This window comes from Plutella xylostella, chromosome 20 (assembly GCF_932276165.1).
Source record: "Plutella xylostella chromosome 20, ilPluXylo3.1, whole genome shotgun sequence".
Lineage (NCBI taxonomy): Eukaryota > Metazoa > Arthropoda > Insecta > Lepidoptera > Plutellidae > Plutella > Plutella xylostella.
This window is the reverse complement of record NC_064000.1, coordinates 3,340,026-3,360,722: the sequence shown is the minus strand read 5'-3', so window position 1 is coordinate 3,360,722 and position 20,697 is coordinate 3,340,026. Positions and strand designations below refer to the sequence as shown.

At 36.0% G+C, this 20,697-nt stretch overlaps 1 protein-coding gene across 1 annotated transcript; it reads left to right on the top strand.

The window, feature by feature from the left end:
• The first annotated feature begins 275 nt into the window (after window positions 1–275).
• On the top strand, window positions 276–16,357 carry LOC105388869 (zinc finger protein ubi-d4). Its single transcript, XM_038109373.2, has 12 exons — window positions 276–435; window positions 571–680; window positions 824–917; window positions 1,133–1,316; window positions 1,730–1,939; window positions 2,625–2,709; window positions 8,020–8,199; window positions 8,544–8,749; window positions 10,578–10,683; window positions 14,223–14,335; window positions 14,749–14,872; window positions 15,878–16,357. The coding sequence occupies exons 1-12, from the start codon at window positions 353–355 to the stop codon at window positions 15,892–15,894; spliced, it is 1,512 nt and encodes a 503-aa protein (XP_037965301.2). The 5' UTR covers window positions 276–352; the 3' UTR covers window positions 15,895–16,357.
• Window positions 16,358–20,697: the final 4,340 nt, after the last annotated feature.

Below are 20,697 nucleotides of genomic sequence, written 5' to 3'. Positions count from 1 at the left end.
CAATAACTTATGTTCATTGAAATTTAGTTTTAGTACAAATAGACTTTTAAAACCACATCCTTTTCTAGAATATATTGAAGAAAATTATGTTTTTACATGTAACAAGAAAGTAAGGGTAAGTTTTGAGTCTATATTTATATAATGGATATATACTTTTTACTATGTTTTTTTATTCGGGCAATACTAATTTTGCGTTCCATATCTGGTTGCGTTCCGAAACCATATAAAAATAAAGAAAATTGCCACATTTATTTGCTGTCCTTGTCTAACAACAGTGAAACGTAAATACCTGTCCTACTGTCAGTCTGATTATGAAATTGATAGACGTTCTCAATTTTACATTGGTTTTTGAATGCAGTCTTGCGTTGCGTCTGCTAAAATGGCGGCCGCCGAGATTCAGGTCGTGAATCCTGCAAATTTAGCTAAAATAGAAAGGTAAGAAGGTTAATTGTGTGATTTAAATAGTTATTTATTTATACTAAAGTGTTGTGAATAAAATTTACATCAATATGTACTGGAAAAGTATCAAAACTACTTGATAGTGTTGACACCTTGTTGTTCGCTTTTCAGTTTTCTCAATGATCCAAGCTACAAAGAAATCATAGAAAACTCGTCAACGTTTAACTCTCGACTATGTGCGGAAAGGAGAATGCGTATGCCGTTCATCGACACCCAAACCGGTAAATTATCGATTTCCTTTCGTCCTTAGCATCTATTTTGCGTTTCATTCTGTTGTCCTATTTTCCATACTGTGCGAAAGAGATGCACGATTCCTTACTTTATGATGATGCTGCCATACAGTTAGCATTTTTTGTGTTTTCAGGTGTCGCACAAAGCCACTGCAATCTGTTTATGACGAAAAAGCAACGCATGCCGGGACTGAAAGAGGGACAGGTGTACTCATATCCATCACAAAGGTATTTCTTTTAATATTTAACTCATCCATTTTCCCAATTTACTACATAAGTACACAAGAAAATATACATTGATGTTGTAATCAATCTATGTATGTATATCATGTTGCATCTTCCTTGAGGATCTAGTTACTGAAGTTTTTATCATTTTCAAGATATATGTATAAAACTTCTATGTTCTAAGAATGTAACACCACAAATTCCTCAATTTGCTTTAGGTGGCGGAAAGCCAGGCGGCAGTACCTCTCAGTGTCATCGACCCGGTGGGGCTGGAGCAGAGTGGACAACCCCAACGACACCATCGGCGAAGGGGAGAACAGTTCTGGTATCCCCACCGAGGCGCTTGCTGCTGAAGACAGCAGGGACGGCTCACAGACTGCTGCTGTTAAAGATGATCCTAAGGTAAACTTATGTTTCTTGTGCCTAACTATTGATATGTAGTTAAGATTCTATCCATTTGATTACAGTTGGCAGTTGCATAAAAAGAAATAAATCACGAGTAAATTAGCTGCTAATACTTAATCTTACTACATGGAAGTGATGGCCACGCACTGACAACTAGTTGCTGGTGACCGAGTCACCAGTGACTGTGACTTTCATTAGTTTAAATAATGTGTTATGCACTTGGTCGCCTGCCTTTGTTTTGGTCGCAGAGGGACTGAGTCGCCGGCAACTAGCTGACTGTAATATCCCTTAGAGTCTGCTATTCAAAGAGACTTTTATGAATTTAATGAATGGACATGATTTTATTATACACAATATCGTTTAATAAAAACAAACTAAATAACAACTCATTACCCCTAAAACCTTCCCAGGAATGGTTCTACGACGAGCTGGCCATAGAAGAGATGGAGACAGGCGAGGAACCGGACCCAGAGTCGGACGAGGACTACTATGACGACACGTACGCCAACAGACGCAAGAAGCGGGGCGGCTCCACCCCCAGCGGGCCGGGCTCGCGAGGTGGCAGGACCAGGAAGAGTGCCGCTCCAGTTGATGAAGGGACCCCGAAGAGGGGCCGTGCTGTGAGTAGATTTTTTTTTTTTAATTTATTTCCCCAAAAATTTTAGATTAGCCACTGTGCAACGAAAATGTGAAAGGATGTTGAACCTTAGATAATTCTGTATTGTATGAAATAAAACAGTAGTAAATAGTCTTATTGAGGAGAACTTTGGAGAATGGAAATGAAATGTATTGTAAGGTCTCATAACACTAGAAAATTATGTTTGTAGACATATAAATAGCTGTTCTTTAAAGTAAACTGATTCTGTAGTGTAGGTTTGCCTCAATTCATCTCTGAAACTAATATAAAATTTAGCAGGAAAGAATGGAATAGTAATATTTTGCATGCCCTGTTTTCACCTGAAAGAAGTCTTTGTCAGAAAGGGAACAACAATAACTTTGGCACAAGATTGAGTGATAATCTTTGGCCTACACATGAGGCAGACGTCTCATTGTGTGTCTGAAAACATAATACATTTTCATATCAGTAATCTGAATAATGATTTTACATATACGTTTCTGTATGTACTGCGCTATGGGTAAAATACAACGCATTGTGACAACCACCGTTATTGGTTGTATGTATGTTTATGGTTGCTCTTTTTCATGGTAGCCATATGATTCATCAAAAGGAATATTTTCTTTATAATATAATACATCTAAAATTGAATTAGTTTCTGGTTAATAAATGAATTATATTGTCAACAGGGCCGCGGGAGGAAACGAGCCAACCAGGGCGCGACCCTACCCTACGAAGTGCCTGGCGAAGGAGAGAAGCCCTACGCCTGCGAACGTAAGTCTTCACGAAGGAAACACTAGGTTTAATCTTCTAGAACACTCTACAGCACTCTGAACTTAGCCGCAATGGCTGCAAACATAAATGCGTAGATCTGATTGGCCGGATACGTCCAAGATCTGATTGGTTGGTTGCCGGTAGTGCTGCGGCTAAGTTCACTGTGTAATGATGGTACTGCCTTAAAGCTCAGGTCCGGTTAGTAAAGTTTAGCGATGTTAATATTTATTCGTCACAATTAAACTCAATAGTAATTTACCTAAGTTTTTGACAACATTCGTATCCCAAAGTATTGAATGTGCTTTATGATAAAATAGAAAATAGGGAGTTATTTTCCCTTAACATAAATACAAAAAACGAGTCGGATGTCGGCAGGCTTAACTATAATCTGATAAAATGTATTAGTAATTTCAACTTTCAACTAAAGACCTGAGCTTATTTAGCTAATCTAAACTAATAATGTAAGTTGTATAATATCTCTAATATTATTATAAAAATATATTTAAGCATCACATAAGTTTTATGGTAAATATAGGTTTATTTATAAGTCAAAAGGATGAAATTTTACTAAACTGTGTTTGTGCAGAAATATTATGAAAGCTTAGAAATTGAAATATTGTCTGATATATTTAGTTATTTTATTCATACATAAACAAAACATATCGTGTGGAAATACAAGTAGAAAAAAGAAATATAGAAAATTTGGTATTTAAGTTACACCATAGACTGAAATATCCACCTTAGATCTTCAACTGGAATGGCTTAATTTGACAAAACAAATAGTATGAATTTAGGTTCCGCTTGTCAGCAGTGACGACTCATGTAACTACTTACTGGTTTCTATGTAAGTCTATGGACTTGTCGCCAAGCATTAGGTCTAGCCAATTATTCCCATAGAAATACATAGAAACTAGTAGTGTAATTGCGACACGTCGTTTGCTGCGACCTCATGTCGTTTACCAGTCAAATAGTACCTTTAAATTGCTGTCCTATCAGCCAATAATACCCATTTTTTGTCAGGGCTTCTAGTACGGGATTTGCTATTTATGAAAACTAAAAAGTTTACGTTTTCTCCTGTCATCTGCATACATTATCAGTCAAAAGTTTCATGATAGTTTCCGCTAGAGGCGCCACTTAGTATTCGAGAAAACTGAAACTTTTATAGTTTTCGACAAACTTTCAAACCTGTACTAGACCCCCCGGTCAAAAATTTAACGTTATAGTTTACATAGTATAACGTGAATATGATAGAATCATCAATAGCACCCAGTTGCGTTGTAGTGTACATTATGTTTAGGATAAAAATAGCTGGGCATTGCTGGATTTATGCAATATATGCGGTTATTAGTATAGGGTGACTTACTGTCTTATTGGCATCGTAAAAACGGTATCTCACGTCACCAGCCAGTTTCAATTGTCCATATTTTGGACACATACCTCACTCATACAAGGAATGTAAAAAAAAAACCTTTGAGATTTGAGTAGAAGATAGAAACTGGTTGTTAATAATCTAAAATTATTGGAATACTAAAAAGCCAGACACAATGACAGATTTTTATAGGAAATTTTGCACGCTATATACAAAAAAAAATACTTATTTAGAATACCTAAAATATAATTTTAAACGCATGCATTTACGTAGGTGTACATATTTTATTCGCTTAAATTATAATTATTAAATCAATTGGCAGTTTTGTGTGGCTAGAACTATTGATATAAATTGTAATTAATTAATTTAACATTTTAAAAAATATCCTAAATTCGCGGTCGAGTGAGGGTAGGAACGAAAACACCAATTTTATAAAACTAATAGATATTAAAAGAATGTAACACTGCCACAGAGTTAATTGTACCAATAATATTAGAGGGTGTTGTTACTATAATGCGTAGGTTAACAATAAGGAGGTATATCTTCCATTAGGGTATATTATGTGGGATTACTGAAGACCTAAATAATTCATCATCACCTCTACTGCTGGGGCACGGGTCTCCTTCCAACGAAGGAAGGGTTTCATATTATGTCAATAATTCATATTTATTTTAAAAACGTTAAAACTTTTTCATAAATTTATAAAAAAAAACATTAATATGTGTCAGAGTTAAAGCAATGGTGATATGTAGTATGAATTGTATGACCCTTTATATAATATTTTTTGACGGTACAGCACTCTGACATAACTTATTTATTGTTATTGTATATTTATAATATTTCAGTAACGACTTTCACGTTCTTCAGTAATTCCACCACAACACACATATTCTAAAATGAAGTCTTATGAAACTCATTATAAATCATCACAAATTTATAAAATCACTCACTTATCGTCATGTTTTTATTTTATTATTGTTTTGTTGCTTTTTTATTTTTATCTTTTAGCGTTCTTTTAGTGCACTAAATCATTCATTATAACATATTTTTATTGGTGTAAATGGATTATAGGCATTTTTCTCTAAAATTTAGACACATCTTTTACGAACATAAGAAGAAAGTACCTTCAGTACCTATTTGCAAAGAAGAACAAAAGAAAACTGATTCAGACTCCATTTTTCGTTCAGAACCGCAAAAAAAATGCCTTTAGTATGACTCATTTATCTGTGATAGTTATTTATTTCCTATTTTTCTCGGGTTTCTTACAAAATTCGCATCTTTATTATTGTATTTACTCTGAGTTGTTGAAAGGAACTTTAAGCTTATGCCAACCTCAAATGTATTGCTGCCTTGCTTTGACAGTATACGGACAGAAAAGACAGACACAGATTTAATGCCGACATTAAGAAAAGTGCCTTTCTGCAACTCGGCATTAGTATTTTTACTCCCATTTTATATCTATGATCTTTTAGGCAAATCAAGTAACTGATAGCTTAAAGGTTTTGCTTTTGAATTACCGAATAATAATAATTCTTTTTATAGACTAAAATTGTATTTATGTTGTAGTTTAAAATATTTTTAGGCATGTGCCAAACGGTTTATATTTATTGTGAATTTCTAACATCAGCGTGCTTGTATGGTTGTAAGAGCGAAATGTAAAAACGCTATTTTTGAAGTGTTGACGTGAAACCAATAATGAGCCTCAAATATTAACCCCCAAAATCATAGAGCTTTTTCACACTTTACAATAAAGTGACGTAAAGAACCGAAACTCGTGTCCAATTCAATTTTAAACTTGTTGTAAATTTACAATACGGTCTATGAATTTGAGTTAATTATGTAACTACGATCTACTATCGTGCAGCCGGGCAGATGAAGTTAGAAAATTGAAACTCAATTAATTTTGCCAGTTTTTAGTTTAATTGACACTGGATAAACACTTCACTTGATTATGTAAAATAATATTGTTTGTGTTGCACGCACATTTGCAATGTCGTTGATGCGTTTGTAATTATTATTTTAAAATATTTGTGTGAACATGATTCTCATTTAATCTTGTAATGTTATTTATTGTAATTGTAACTGTCTAAACACACTCTGCTAAATTCTGCCTAAGTAAGAACTAGTTAGAAGCATATATTATATACCTATGCGATTACAAAAATATATATTTTAATCACATGATTTTCAATATATGTGAAACTAGGGCTAACTCTAGGATTGTGTGTTAAGACACTCATTTTAATATTATTTAAATGTGCAGTGAAATTTATGTTAGGCTGATGTGTTGGTGGCTTTTACAAAAACAACCTAAATTTAAAAACATTAAACTAATAAAGATCAAATGCACATAAACAAAACTATGTTAAATTTTATGGACTTGTCGTTATAGCTATAATTGAGATTAAGGGTCACTTTTACCAAACGCTAAACATATTTAAAATTGCATTTAAGTCAAATTTTGAATACATTTTGTACCAACTGCCAACGTTTGTCAGGCTACTAAATACATTTAAGGTCTTCGCACATTATAACAACTCACCGGCGACTCGACTCTATGCTAGACATTAATATTTAAGCCCTGTGTCATATGTTCTAGGTTTAATTTCAAAAAAATATTATAAAGTAGTGTACAACGAGTGGCCTACGCATCGTACACGAAATGTCTAGAAAAACTTAAGGAGTGTGAGTAGAGTTGCTGCCGCGTTGGCGTGGGGTTGTTATAATGTGCGTTTGGTGAAATTCCACCTAAAAGTTTTTCTGTCACTTCCTTACTGTCAGTTGCTGATTGATGTCATGCACCCCTGAAATTTGGGGATTATTATAGAAGACATTAGAGAAAAAATAAGTAAGCCACCTACGCACCAACCTATAAAATAAGGGACTTAGATTATTTAGAAATAATTATTCTTAGATCCAAACTATTATTAGCACCCAAAGATTGTTATTGAATTTATACAAAAATAAAACAAAAAATATTTATGTTGAATAAGAAATAAAAGTATACAGCGTAGCTCTGATATTTGTTTCAACATTTTGATTGGACACCATTTTGGATCAAAAACTAATTTGATACACTGTGTTTAAAATATGAAATAATAAAAACTTTATAATAGTCGGTAAGGTTTTGTGAGACACAGTATATCAAAATTTAAATTTCTACCAAATTTATTGCTTTGTTTTCTAGCTTCAATACGAAAAGCAGATCCATTGATTTGAGGTCATCAATCAAAGAAACCAGCATTGCGCCCGTTAGAACCGACCATAGGCCACGCACGACGGACCGGCAAACCCACATTGCAAACTCTAAGAACACCAAACTCCTTGCCACTTACAAAAAAAGAACAAAACTTCTTGATGCGACTTTATGCATGTACGATTTTCGAAATCCTGCGTGCCTGACTGGTGAAAAGTCTAGATTCACAGATTAGAAAAAGGAAAACAAAAGAGTGTTCTTAAACTTTGCTCTGTGTCCGTAAAGTTGTTGATTGATGACGGAAAATTAACGGATTGTTTTTTTCGGAATATTTGTTTTGTTTTTGTAAAAACTGCCGAGCCGTCGTGGTGCCTCCTATGCTCTGTTCTGATGACGTCATATCCCTATTCCCAGTTAGTAAAAAACTTAATATTTCTATTGAAATTATGAATTATTATCGATCTTTTTGACGACATAAAAGTGATTTAAAGCAGTGGGGAGGCACCACCGACGGTAAGTAAGACTATATTACGTTCAATTCCTTATGAAATATATCAAGAGACCTAGCATTTTAACATATCAATAACTGTTAAACATGTACAATATAGCACACTTAGATATTCTATTTACTAAAGAATGAAAGACAAAAAGTGGGCCTATTACAATTGGAGCCGTGACCAATATTTTTGTATCCTTTATTCCTTTTCTTTCTTCCTCCATATTCACCTTAAATTTCCACTCGCAGTGTGCGGCGCCAAGTACAAGACGCGGCCGGGGCTGACGTACCACTACACGCACACGCACAAGGAGGGCGGCGGGGGCTCCGACGGGGACTCGCGCGACTCGCGCGCGGGGGCCCCCACGCCGCCCGCGCAGCACGAGTACCAGGACAGCTATGTCACCTTCTTGAACAAGCCTGCTGCAGGTGAGTTGTTGATTTTTTAGCTACAGGACTGTCGCCATCAGTTATAATTTCGTCCAGCTCTTGTGTTTGTCACAGACACGATAAGAAGAACCTTCAGATCACTCTTGTGCAGGAGCTCATTGCAATGTCCAATGTGTGCTCAGTACACAAGACTGTCTGTTCATACAGTGATTATTTGTATCACTAAAATCCCAAGAAGAAATTTCATCCCCTTAGTGTGTCTTAGGCGAAAGGACACTCCTTTGACCATCGGAGCATGACCAATAAATCTATAAAACCTTCCAAATTAATCCGAATTCCTTTTATCATCGTAACACCAAACTAACCACCACATCCTCCCCTAGCAACAACAACAACGGGAGCCGCAGCCGCCCCCGGCACCCCCGCCCCGGCCCCCGCGCCGCCCCCGCGCCGGCCCTCGCCGCCGCCGCGCCCCGCCTCCGCCGACACATCGTCCTCCGACTCGGCCACGGCCCCGCTCGTGCCGAGAGCCCCCGAGCCCAGTGAGCCTGGTGTGGCTAAACCGCCTGCCGCTGGTGGTGGTAATAAGGTAGGAAGCTCATTGTTATAAGCCCTTCTCTAGAGAATAACAATAGCCAGATTTTAACTGCCAGGAGCACGAGAGAATGTCCTCGTGAGATCGACGCTAATCTGACTGGCCAATCCTTTCACCATGGTGACCAAAGCTAGCTCTAGTTCTTGTCACCGAGACGCTAAGAAGAAGCTCTGGCAGGAAAAGGATGTCTTTAACCCTCAGTTTATGTTACTGTTGTAGAATACTTGCCCGCTACATTATCCCCGCGTGCTATTGGTTACTATTTATCTAGGAAACCCTTTAACCTTTCCTATGCCGAACGGCCGCGCACACATGTAACTGCCGTCTGCCGGCGCTTTTTGACAGTAGAGAGCGCCCGCGCGGGAATCACATTTATATGAATATTTGGGTATTATTGTTTGGTACTCAATAATGTATCGATTGTAATTTATTGTTAGATAGCTAATGAACGTGTTACAATGAATTTTATTGGTTATAATTGTTTTATTTGATTTCTATAGGTCATTGATTACAGATTTTTACTTGAAACTGCACCCATCACAGAAAAATACCTCTATTTCAATATAATTTTAGTTTCAATCCAGGTTTTTTTTATATTTATTACTTGAAGAGATTATATAGCTATCAACTGATATCAATAAAATATAAACTCTAGAGTAAATAGATTCATAATTTACATTTTGAAAACTGATTATAATTTGCTTTATTTCAAAAGACTCCATTTTCTGTACATGTGCATGTGTGCGTGACAAGAGCTTGCTCCAGTGCGCCGTGTGACAGATCTGTCCCAAATCAAGGGTGTTCACTTTTGATGAAATAAAACATGAATGATAATATTTTTATAATGTTTCGTATTTTAGCATACTAAATTATAAAAACTTAAAAGTAAGTTACTTACTGAATCATATTTAGTTATTTGTTAACCTACTTTCCACAAATATACAAATATACACAAATATACATATATAAATAGATATATTTATTTATATAAATAGGACAGGTGATCACCCTCTCAGACTCATCTACACACCGACATCATTCTAAAGAGCCTTAACTTCACGTTCACTAGAGCGAAGATCCTAAAAAATAAAACACGCTGTATAACAACCCAACGCACTTCGTGTACACACACGAGCGGTGGCCAATTTGTTTGCGTATGTGTGTGTGTGAATTTTGGATGCACCTTGATAAATATAGATTTTCTCTAATATTTTGGCTATTTATTGAATAAACCGATATAAATATGTATTATCAATAAAATTATCTTTATAAATGAAATAAATAATTTATTGATGTTTTTACATAAAAGACTAGAAAACAGTTTAGAAAGTTACACACCCTTCAGGCAATAATCCGGTACAATTTTAGATCGATAAAAACTACATTTTTTGTATTTTTTTATATTATTGATTTATCACTATACCTTCAAAATTGAATAAATAACAAGAAAACATAGTATTTACACACCTTTTGACGTTTTTTCCATACGAAATCACTATTTTATTAGCAACAGTGGCGAGTACATGGAGTGTTCGAGATACCAAAATTTGAATTTCGCGCTACTAGTAAACAAGTGAAGTTTTTGACTCAATGAATGTTGTCGATGGTTGTTTCATTCATATAGAATAAATTACAGGTGATTTCATACTCTATTTCGTGGTAATTAATAACTAAAATCACAAAAATCGCGATGAAGTGCTTTTGGGACAGATCTGTCACTAGGCAGACAAGGGGGGTTGGGACAGATCTGGCACACGGCATTCTAGAGGTTAAAAGCCAAGGGAGGCTTGCACAGAATAACTCATAAACCAATCTCTTACAGGCATCGCCGTCACCATACTGCGACTTCTGCCTCGGCGACGACCGCGAGAACAAGAAGACCTTCACGCCAGAACAGCTGGTGAGCTGCTCGGACTGCGGCCGCTCAGGTAAGCGCCGCGGGAGGCCCCCACGTCGCGGCCGGTGCCCCCACCACCCCCGCCTCTGCGAAAAACACCAAAACTCCATCAAAGTCAACGGCTTAGTTGAAATACTGCCGTCTATGTCGTACCCGGCGGATGACTTTGATAGCTTCGCTACACAGACTAAGTTGTTGGAGAACGATATAGTCTATGGCGAGTATCCTATGTCGCCGCCGTCGTCTAGTCCAGACAAGTCTTGCAATGGCGTCGGCGATGATTAAGGAATAGATACTTACCCCTTTATTCATAGTAAAGTTACAGAACGTTTTAGCTATTGAACTTGAGTGAATAAGGGGGTTGTTCTGTATACGTTAGCGTAGGTTTTCGTTTGTTATGATAAGTCACAAAGTTTATTGCTTCTCGCACCACGGATTGGTGTTTGGATTTTACAACCAAAGTTTTTTTTGAAGTAAAGAAAAAAGGTATTGATTTTACCCGAACATTCCAGAAATTTTATGTTAGAAAACTTTTTGTCGAATAGTTTCTATTTATAGTTATGTTAATGTTTGAACTTAATAATGTTAGGTGTTGAATGGATGTCAGCCAAATGATTCTAGTTTAAAAATATGGCTGCTAAAGCCATTTTGTTTACCCTATTCTATGTCAGAGGGATGCCAAATTATTTTTATTGTATTTCAGAGTTTAGTCTACCATTATGACCATTGAATGTAGTTTTTTTACCTAGATATGACCAATTTATTGATAAGCTATCTTCCGATCTTGAGTCATGATACTATGTGACATTATGACAAGTCATCTTGATTAGGTTGATCTAATAAAAGACAGCCATCATTCTTAAATAATCTGTCTTCGCTTAGGCATAGCACTTAAAAAATATAACATATAGTTAGTTCAATAAAGTAGCTTTGACCAAACACGCCATTGCAATCAAATTCCGCTATATAGCTATCTAGTCACATGCCAAACAACATTATTGTTTAGTAATGCGATGCCAATTCTGTACGTAGGTAACACATGGGGAAAAATCTGAACCTAAACATTTTTTCTGATAAGGTATCCTTCAGAAGTAGCTGAAAGTACCTATTCCTCTTTAGTGTCTACGCGTTTACATTTAAAAGATTAGTCAAATTTCATAGTATATCTTATAATTTACGGCTTGTCCTCATACCATGTTCTAGACTACTGACAATAGTATTTTAATACCAAATCCTATTCATTTATGCTGGAATAATTAACATATCCCGAATCGAAATGAGCATACCGTTTGCATATCAAAATTCATTCTCGAAAGGGGAAAAATTTAAGGTTATATGAGCCATCATCATCAGCCTGCAATCGGCCACAGTTGGACATAGACCTCTCCCGCCCGCCGTATGGGCCAATGTTGTGTAGTGTTTTGACAACCCTTTTAATATTCGCCAGCCTATATGAATCTAGTGTCAATCTTGTATAATGTTTTTTAATGAATTTGAATATTTATTCGCTTGAATGGTACCGGTTTGATTAAAGCGTATAGCTTGGATACATGCCTTATAATATAATATTAAGCAATTAGTGAAACTTAAGCTTGTGTCTGTTACCTACATAATTAATTTATGAGTACCTACGCTTTGTCAGTTTTGTTTGATGAGATATACTTACATACGTTGGTTTTTTGTTACATTCTAACTATTCGTAGTATTTTGACTAGAAAAAAGTATAGATAGGTAATGAGCTTGTTTGGTGCCTTAATTTACCCTTTATCGATTTACTAAGACGTAGACCAAAATTTACATTATATTCCAAAGATAATATATTAGAATATTATGTTATATACATTATTCTATATACATACTTAAAGATCTATATTGATTGTTATTTGGACGTGTATGAATTATATCATTCCTCTAGTGATAAGCTTGTAGTTTTTATTGCGGATAATATGTATGTTATTAGTTCGACGCAGTAGATGCCAATATGTTCTGCACGACAAAAGGCATAAAAAAACATAAGTACATTTTCATAGATACAATAAGTGAGTTAGATCTGTTAATAAATGGTGGCACAATGGTATGTCTTCTAACATAATGTTTTTTTGTTGAATCTTGTTTCATGGCTCGACCACATTTATAAGTGTATTTACAGTTACACACTGTTTATAAATAAATTGTTAAAATACTAATATCATGCTGACGAGGCAGATCTACGATAGATTGTCACCATTTATTTTCTGATTATGGATACTCCACAGCTTGAATAAACGCTAACTTTGAAAGTGATAACGCTTTTTGCATTTGGATATGAATCGGGTTTGGTGCATTTTGCATGTAATGAACGCTTTTCCCGTGTAGAACATATTTTATAAAACTATTTATATTGTAAGAGTAATATTTATATAGTTGTTAATTTTTATTATCCAAATATATTACTTTATTCACATAGGTACATAAATGACAAATTGAATAATTTTTCTCTTTCTCTATTAATTTTAAGTATTTTAACATACAAAATGTATAATATGGATTTATTTAGTTGAAATTCAGAATGTTTTCTTGTTTTACATTATAAATAAATTTTGTTAATTTAAAGTGATATATTCTTACATCTGCTGTATAGTATGTGCCTTATATTATATACAGTGCAATGATTTGAAAGTTATACTGCAGAGCAAAAAAAATATACACTTTATCATGAAATGATAATCATTTAATATAATTGTGTTATTTATTTGCTCGGCAGTGATCATTTCAGTTTATTATTGTTATTTTCATCTCAATATTAATTTTAAATATTTTTCTCTTATGTAAAGTAGGGAAGTGCATTTCGCGATTCCAAATACATAGAAACGAACATACAATGTTGTATTAGAGTAAGCACGTTATTTACATTGAAATAGTGTTTTTTTTTATTTACTTTTGTATATCGTGATAATATATTAAATGCATGATTGTACTCAGTCAAACGTTTTTGATTTCATGTGCTGAAGAATAGTGAATATATGCACTTCCATACTTTATGTACAAACTAATGATAAGTCTTATTAATATGTGTCATTAAGTCGTCGTTTGTCTGTTATTTTCACTATTGTTCGGCACACTATATCGACCCCTGATATTTGATTTTAATTGAATTTAAAGTTTAAAATTGATTGAATGTTTTTAAGAAGAAACGAAACGGATATCGCTCTGAGGTAAGATAATCGTGTGCCTTACAATATGTGAAATACAATTAAATATAAAACAATATCATTATCAAGAATTTATGGTGTAAATCTTTAAAATTTCGCTTCTTCGCACGCAGTGTGCGATGAAGCAAATATGTAAATAGCTTAATAACTTTGTCTGATTTTTCTTTACGCTTTTTTTCTCATTTGATGTCAGAGACTAAGCTATAAAAAACCGCAAATAAAAAAATAATTTTAAAATGCCGGTTGGACCAATGCCATGTCTTGCTCCGTCTGTCTCCTTCCGACTTATCTTGCGCTTTCACATTATTTCTTTATCTGCGGACTACCACATCACCTGTCTATGCTCCTACACTACTAACTGTGCACCTACACTCCCCAGGGCACCCCACGTGCCTGCAGTTCACGGTGAACATGATCGTGTCGGTGCGCAAGTACCGCTGGCAGTGCATCGAGTGCAAGTGCTGCTCCGTGTGCGGCACCAGCGACAACGACGTGAGTGTTGTAGCTATTTGTGTCTGTAGGGTGGTAAAAGTGGTGTACTAAACCGAAAGAGGGTGGTCCACGAGTTTAAAAATACTTACTTGAATATGTTTTTTGAAGTTACATGACTAAAAAAAATTGTATGAACAATAAACATTTTCACAGTAACTGGAACAAAAGTTGTTCAAAATGAGTTTCTGAGTCACTTTTTCTGATGATGTTGCTTCATTTCTCCCTAAAAGACCCTTCACCCTCTTTCGACTTACCCTACCTTACTATACCCTTTTTCGAAACTCTGATGAATAGTAGAGTCAAATCAATAGGTATTCTAATTAAAGTCAATCATTCAAAATATTATGAAAAGTGTATTTTTGCAGTCATTATAAACTTAATCCGCAATACTTATGAACCCGTCTCCCCACCAGGACCAGCTGCTATTCTGCGACGACTGCGACCGCGGCTACCACATGTACTGCCTGGCGCCGCCGCTGCACGCGCCGCCCGAGGGCTCGTGGTCCTGCGCGCTCTGCCTGGCCGAGTTCCACACAGGTACAGTACCGGGCCACGGGGACTGACCGCACTACAGTACGGGGCACGCGGGCTGACCGCACTAGCACATGTACTGCCGCCCGAGGGCTCGTGGTCCTGCGCGCTCTGTCTGGCCGAGTTCCACACAGGTACAGTACCGGCCGAGTTCCACACAGGTACAGTACCGGCCACGCGGGCTGACCGCCCTACAGTACCGAGCACATGTACTGCCGCCCGAGGGCTCGTGGTCCTGCGCGCTCTGTCTGGCCGAGTTCCACACAGGTACAGTACCGGGCCGAGTTCCACACAGGTACAGTACCGGCCGAGTTCCACACAGGTACAGTACCGGGCCGAGTTCCACACAGGTACAGTACCGGGCCGAGTTCCACACAGGTACAGTACCGGGCCGAGTTCCACACAGGTACAGTACCGGGCCGAGTTCCACACAGGTACAGTACCGGCCACGCGGGCTGACCGCACTACAGTAAGGAGCACTAGGGCTGATCGATACCCTGGCTGTGACACAGATTACTGAATAGTTCTGTAGTGGAACTTCGCTTTTAATAAGATGCAGCGAAAATTTATTATAGTCTGATGGCGTCGTCTTGGCCTTGACACACTCCATTGGGACTTAAAGACTTTTCTTTTGTCTTCGGTGTACCTTCTGCCAAAGGTTTCTTAGTGGTTTTCGCTAGAGGCGCCACTATGTATGCGAGAAAACGCAAACTTTCATAGTTTAATGCCAACTATTAAACCCGTAATAGTTTACAGAGTTTTTTCATAATAAATTTATCTCTTGATATCTGCTGCCTATTAAGGCATATTGAAATAAGGTATTGTGTACCATATCTAAGTTTGGGGACCCATTGGTGCGTTGTGCTACGTTGCGTCGCGTCTCGTCCCAAAGGAACGATCCAAAGGTCCCAAAAATATATGGCAGCGACGTCGCAACGCACCAATGGCGCCGCGCCCTAAAACAGCGTTACAATACTCCCAGTTACCTAATCCACGTATTTTCTCTTTCAGATACCAGCAAGCGCTAGTGAAGGTACTCTAATACTGTACATTTTATTTTTAAAGGCTACAACCGAAACTTGTAAAAGTAAGCCCAGAATTTACTTTATCCAATTGACATAATATTGATCGAAACGCAATTTTTCATAAGAATAAGAACATTTTTGTTTACAGTCACCATAATCAAACCAAAATTTCGAAATTAACATCGAGCAGTCTATGCAAATTAAATATTTTGTCCTACTTTTAATCATATTTCGGTTGAAGTTACTTATCATAAGATCAAGTTTACCTTATCGTTGTTAAGATTCGACATTGCTTGTATAAAAACGCTTTACTGAAGTATTGACATTCATTCCATTTTAATGTATTGTGGAGTACATAATATTTATGTCGCAGGCATCTGGTTTAATCTCCTTTTTGATTGAACCACTAGCCCGTTCATTGGATGGCGCTATTCATTTGTATGACTAAAGGACAACTCGTCAAGTCGTTGATTGTAACGTTCGACGTCTTGACTGAACGTCATTCAGCGCAGTCGTTGAATGCGGGATATAGTATAGCAACTTTGTAATGTCTGGTTAGGGTGAACATGACCAGACAAGAGTCAACAAAAATACTATGTTACAAAACTCTTATCTCACAAATTAACTAAACAATAACAATAAACGTACCTTCATATCGTTGTTCATAATTATGCAGTTTCGCCACAATTTTTTCTTTGAAACTATCCGCCCGCGGCGTAATAATAGGTAAATCCATGTTGTCACACTATTTTAACACAGATAACGCACTTTAAAGCTAATTTATTTGCAAAAAACTAACAATATAGGTGCTTTTTGTGACAGCTGTTAGCTGTTAGACGCCACATTTGTTTTATTCACCACCTGACTGATTTTAAGTCAGCTAACTAGGGTTGGACGTTTTGTGACTCTTGTACAATCAACGTTCGGTCTAGTCATACAATTGAGTAGCGCCATCCAATGAACAGGCTAGTGATTCAACCAAAAAGGAGATTCAACCAGATGTCTGCGACATTTATATTTTGAAATTGTGTTGATTGCAATTTGCAGGTTATAATTATAATCGTATCTATAAGGTTTACGTTATGATAATTGCATTTTTTAACAAAGTCCATGAATGTCTTAAATGGCCATAGTCTAGAGTTACTAGTCTACATCCCTAAAAAAATTGGTACATATTTAATTCAGAAATCTACTTCGAGTACCTACCTAATTAATTGTTTAAATTAACTATAACGTCAATGATATATATTTTGTGTGGAAGAGTGTCAATACATCCATACATACTTATACTTATTATTATTATTAGATGTTAGACGTGGACCTTAACATAAATGAATGTTATAATAATACGCTAGGTTTAAAAAACATGGATGCCATAGGTTTAATCTAAGACGATAAAAGTGTATTAACTAAGACATGCGACTTTAATATTTTAAACTCTTGAGTATCATGAATTACTTACTATCTCAGGTTTATGTGCATTATGTATTATGTATAAATAAAGCTGTAAGATTGATCCTCAAAAATGTATAGTTTCTGTCATACAAGGCTGGGCTATAACATCTATACTCATAAAATGAGATTACCGTCTGCCTTAACTTAGTTTACAGTTATTTTAAATGCTGTCGCTAAAGCAATCTGCAAAAATGGAAATGATACATTACGGCCTAACCTAACTTTTCTAGGCAGAGCGTATAGTGTATAAGTATTTTTTCTTGTAAACCATACTTAATTCCAAATAGCAGTAGTCAAAACACTTCATTTGAATAATATGGACCAATAGAGACAGGCCTACACGAACAAGAGTGTCAGTATTCAGTATTGGTAATCCTATTTGAAATAAACTATATATAGTAGATAATGATTACTGATTTGAATAGGTAAATGAAAAGTGTACGAGAATCAAATTCTGTATGCCAATTTTATCTCACCCGTCGCATGTCTAAAAAGATTAAAATGAAACTTAACTTAAACTGGATAAATTAAAATAAAAAATGTATTACTTCCGCTTTACTAATAACATTGTGTTCGTTCTACCTCCACAGGTGCTTCTTTCATTATTTTATTCAATTATTACAGTTAATTATTCTAATAATAACAGTGAAAACAATATTTTAGATGTCTGATCTTTGTCCCTTAGTATGAGACTCAAAATAGTCCTTCCCTGTAAATAGATTCATACCAATTTCATTCATTTAGATGTAGTGTTTGCTCGTAATAATAAAAAAAGATAAATATAAGTCATTCCATAATATTAAATTCACATAAATTACAATAGCATAATAGCAATGTCTCCTAAGCACAGAATATTGTAACATTAAAGAGGTTTAAACTAGCAATAAAAATTCAGAAATCTACTCGTGCAACCGTGTGCTTTGAATGCTTTGGTAAGCAAACCTCTGCATGATGTTCATATTAATATCAGTTTTCAGCATAGGGAGTGCGAGTTTATACACCGGTCATGTAGTGACGATTAAACGCGGATTTGTATGGCGCGCGAGAGTCTCCACTAGCGCTGCACTAGCTCCGCGCCATACATTTTTGAGCCTATTTTCACTGCTCGATCGGTTAGGAAAAACTTATACCAGGCTCTCAAACCTCCACTGGGCCCTCTGTTCTTTTATTTGCTAGTCTTAATCCTGCTTTACACATAAGCTTTATTTTCATTAAAACAAAGTGCGATGCGCTGTCATATTATTTCTAACTTTGTGTAAGTCCTTAAATAGTGAAATGATCAGTTAAAATAAGTTATGTATGTACGTAATATGCGCGCACAAATAATGCATTTCAGCCATTTATTCAGACGCTTTAGCAGCGAATTTTAAGTTGAATTTCCAGTGAAATAGGCCGTTCAAAAACGTTCTTTCCTTTACTCTTTCTATAGCGTATACGTCGTGTTGATAAAATTATCTTAAATTGTAATTGATGTGAACGGATTAAGCGTACGTGATAAAATGTTCTCCCTTACGAAACTCAGTAAGGAATATTGTTTCATCTACTGTCGGGCCTCTAGTACGGTTTTGCAATTTACGAAAACGATAAAAGTTTAGATTTTCTTCTGGCATAATATACCTACATACAAGATTCATGATAGTTTCGAGAGACTTATATGCGAGAAAACGTAAACTTTTATAGTTTTCGGCAAACTAGCACACTTGTACTATACGTCCAGTACAAAATTGTACCTACTATCGATATCAAAAATATGACGAGAGATGTGTTCCTTTGGATCCATTGTTTATTTATACATGGAAAAACCATATGTATCTGGTACCTATGAGTATGAGTCTTAAGTACCATCAATGAACGCATACATTTATATCATCGATAGATCTATGACATAGTGATGTATCAAGTAGTAAAGTAAAGCTGTGATCAGTATAGCAAGGTTGTGATGGACTATGGGAAGTTAAATATATTTTTTATTATCATTTTTTACGGTACCTTTTAAATGTAGCTTTATTTGTGTGAATCCGAATTTTATTTTGTAGCGAACAAACTTTTTTGTTTCGGTCTGTGTATAAGTTTAGTTCTACAAAACATTTTAGTTGTTATGTTGTAGATTTTCCATACGAATTTTCGTCCAGAAATGTGATTTTGCTGATAATTATTTTAGATCATGTTTTTTATGAACTGTCCGATATTGAAAAATGAGTTTTCTTTCATCACATTTTTCGACGGAGAAGCGTGATTTTATGTATAAAACCTGTAGTCTTATTTTTGTATGGTGAGCTCGAGAGGACATGATGAGGATATGAATTTGCTAGATTTATAATGTTTGAAATGAACAGGAACATTGAGATTTCCATAATGTAATAAGTGTCAAACTGTGTTGACGTAATAAATTGGAAAAATACGCAATATGTTATTTTATTCTGCCATCCTTTCCTTCCCAAAAGCCAATAAGAGAAAGAAGAATATTAGTTACAGATATATTATGTTATGAACTACAAAAATAATGATGTAGTTTTAATACTTACTCCGTTTTTACCTGTTTTTACAGAACAGTGTCATGTATTCATTGATTATATATAATCAATCATTTATTATTATGTAGTCTGAGCCTATCTGAAACCTAGTTAAACATTGTGAGATATGGCGTTTCGACTTTCTCCGTGTTCGGCATCATAAGGGTCACAGTGACAGTTAAATAAAGTCCATTTTTCTCTCCACCTTTAATTTGCAAGGTGCGGGTGCCTATATAAATAGAGTGAGTCGCCCGCGCGCCTCAGTTGGTTTTTGATTTTTGAAGTGAACACTTCGGCAAAATGGCTCAATGTAGCCACGGTTCTCGTCGGCTTCGCTCCGACGGGGAAAAATATAATATTGAATTTGCGGAGTCCTCGCTGCCGGGAGCTGTAGCGTGATGCGGACCAGGCGGCGCGGGGCTTGCCGGCTGCTGCGCACGCAGCCATTGCTGAGGATTTCGCAACGAAGGTTTGAGTTGATAAGCCGTGAGTAAAATGCTATTATTTACTGCTTTTAAAAGCTCAGCCACTGGTCATAATGCTCCGGCGCTTGGGGTTTTTATCCCACGCAGTAGGGTCCGATTCAATAGTCGTGGTCATGATTGATCACATATTCCGGTCCTACTAGTGGCGCTTGAGCTAGATACTTACATTAATTACCGCTTTAAGTAAAGCATATGTTAATTTTATACAGGAAAAAATAATAAAAATATATTTTTCTACCCTCAATTTCTAATATTTTTAGAAAACAGTTGATAAAAACTTTGCTATTACAATAATGCACTTGATTATAGCTTATGTAAGGCTTTACAAACAGGAGCTTTCCAGGAACGTCATA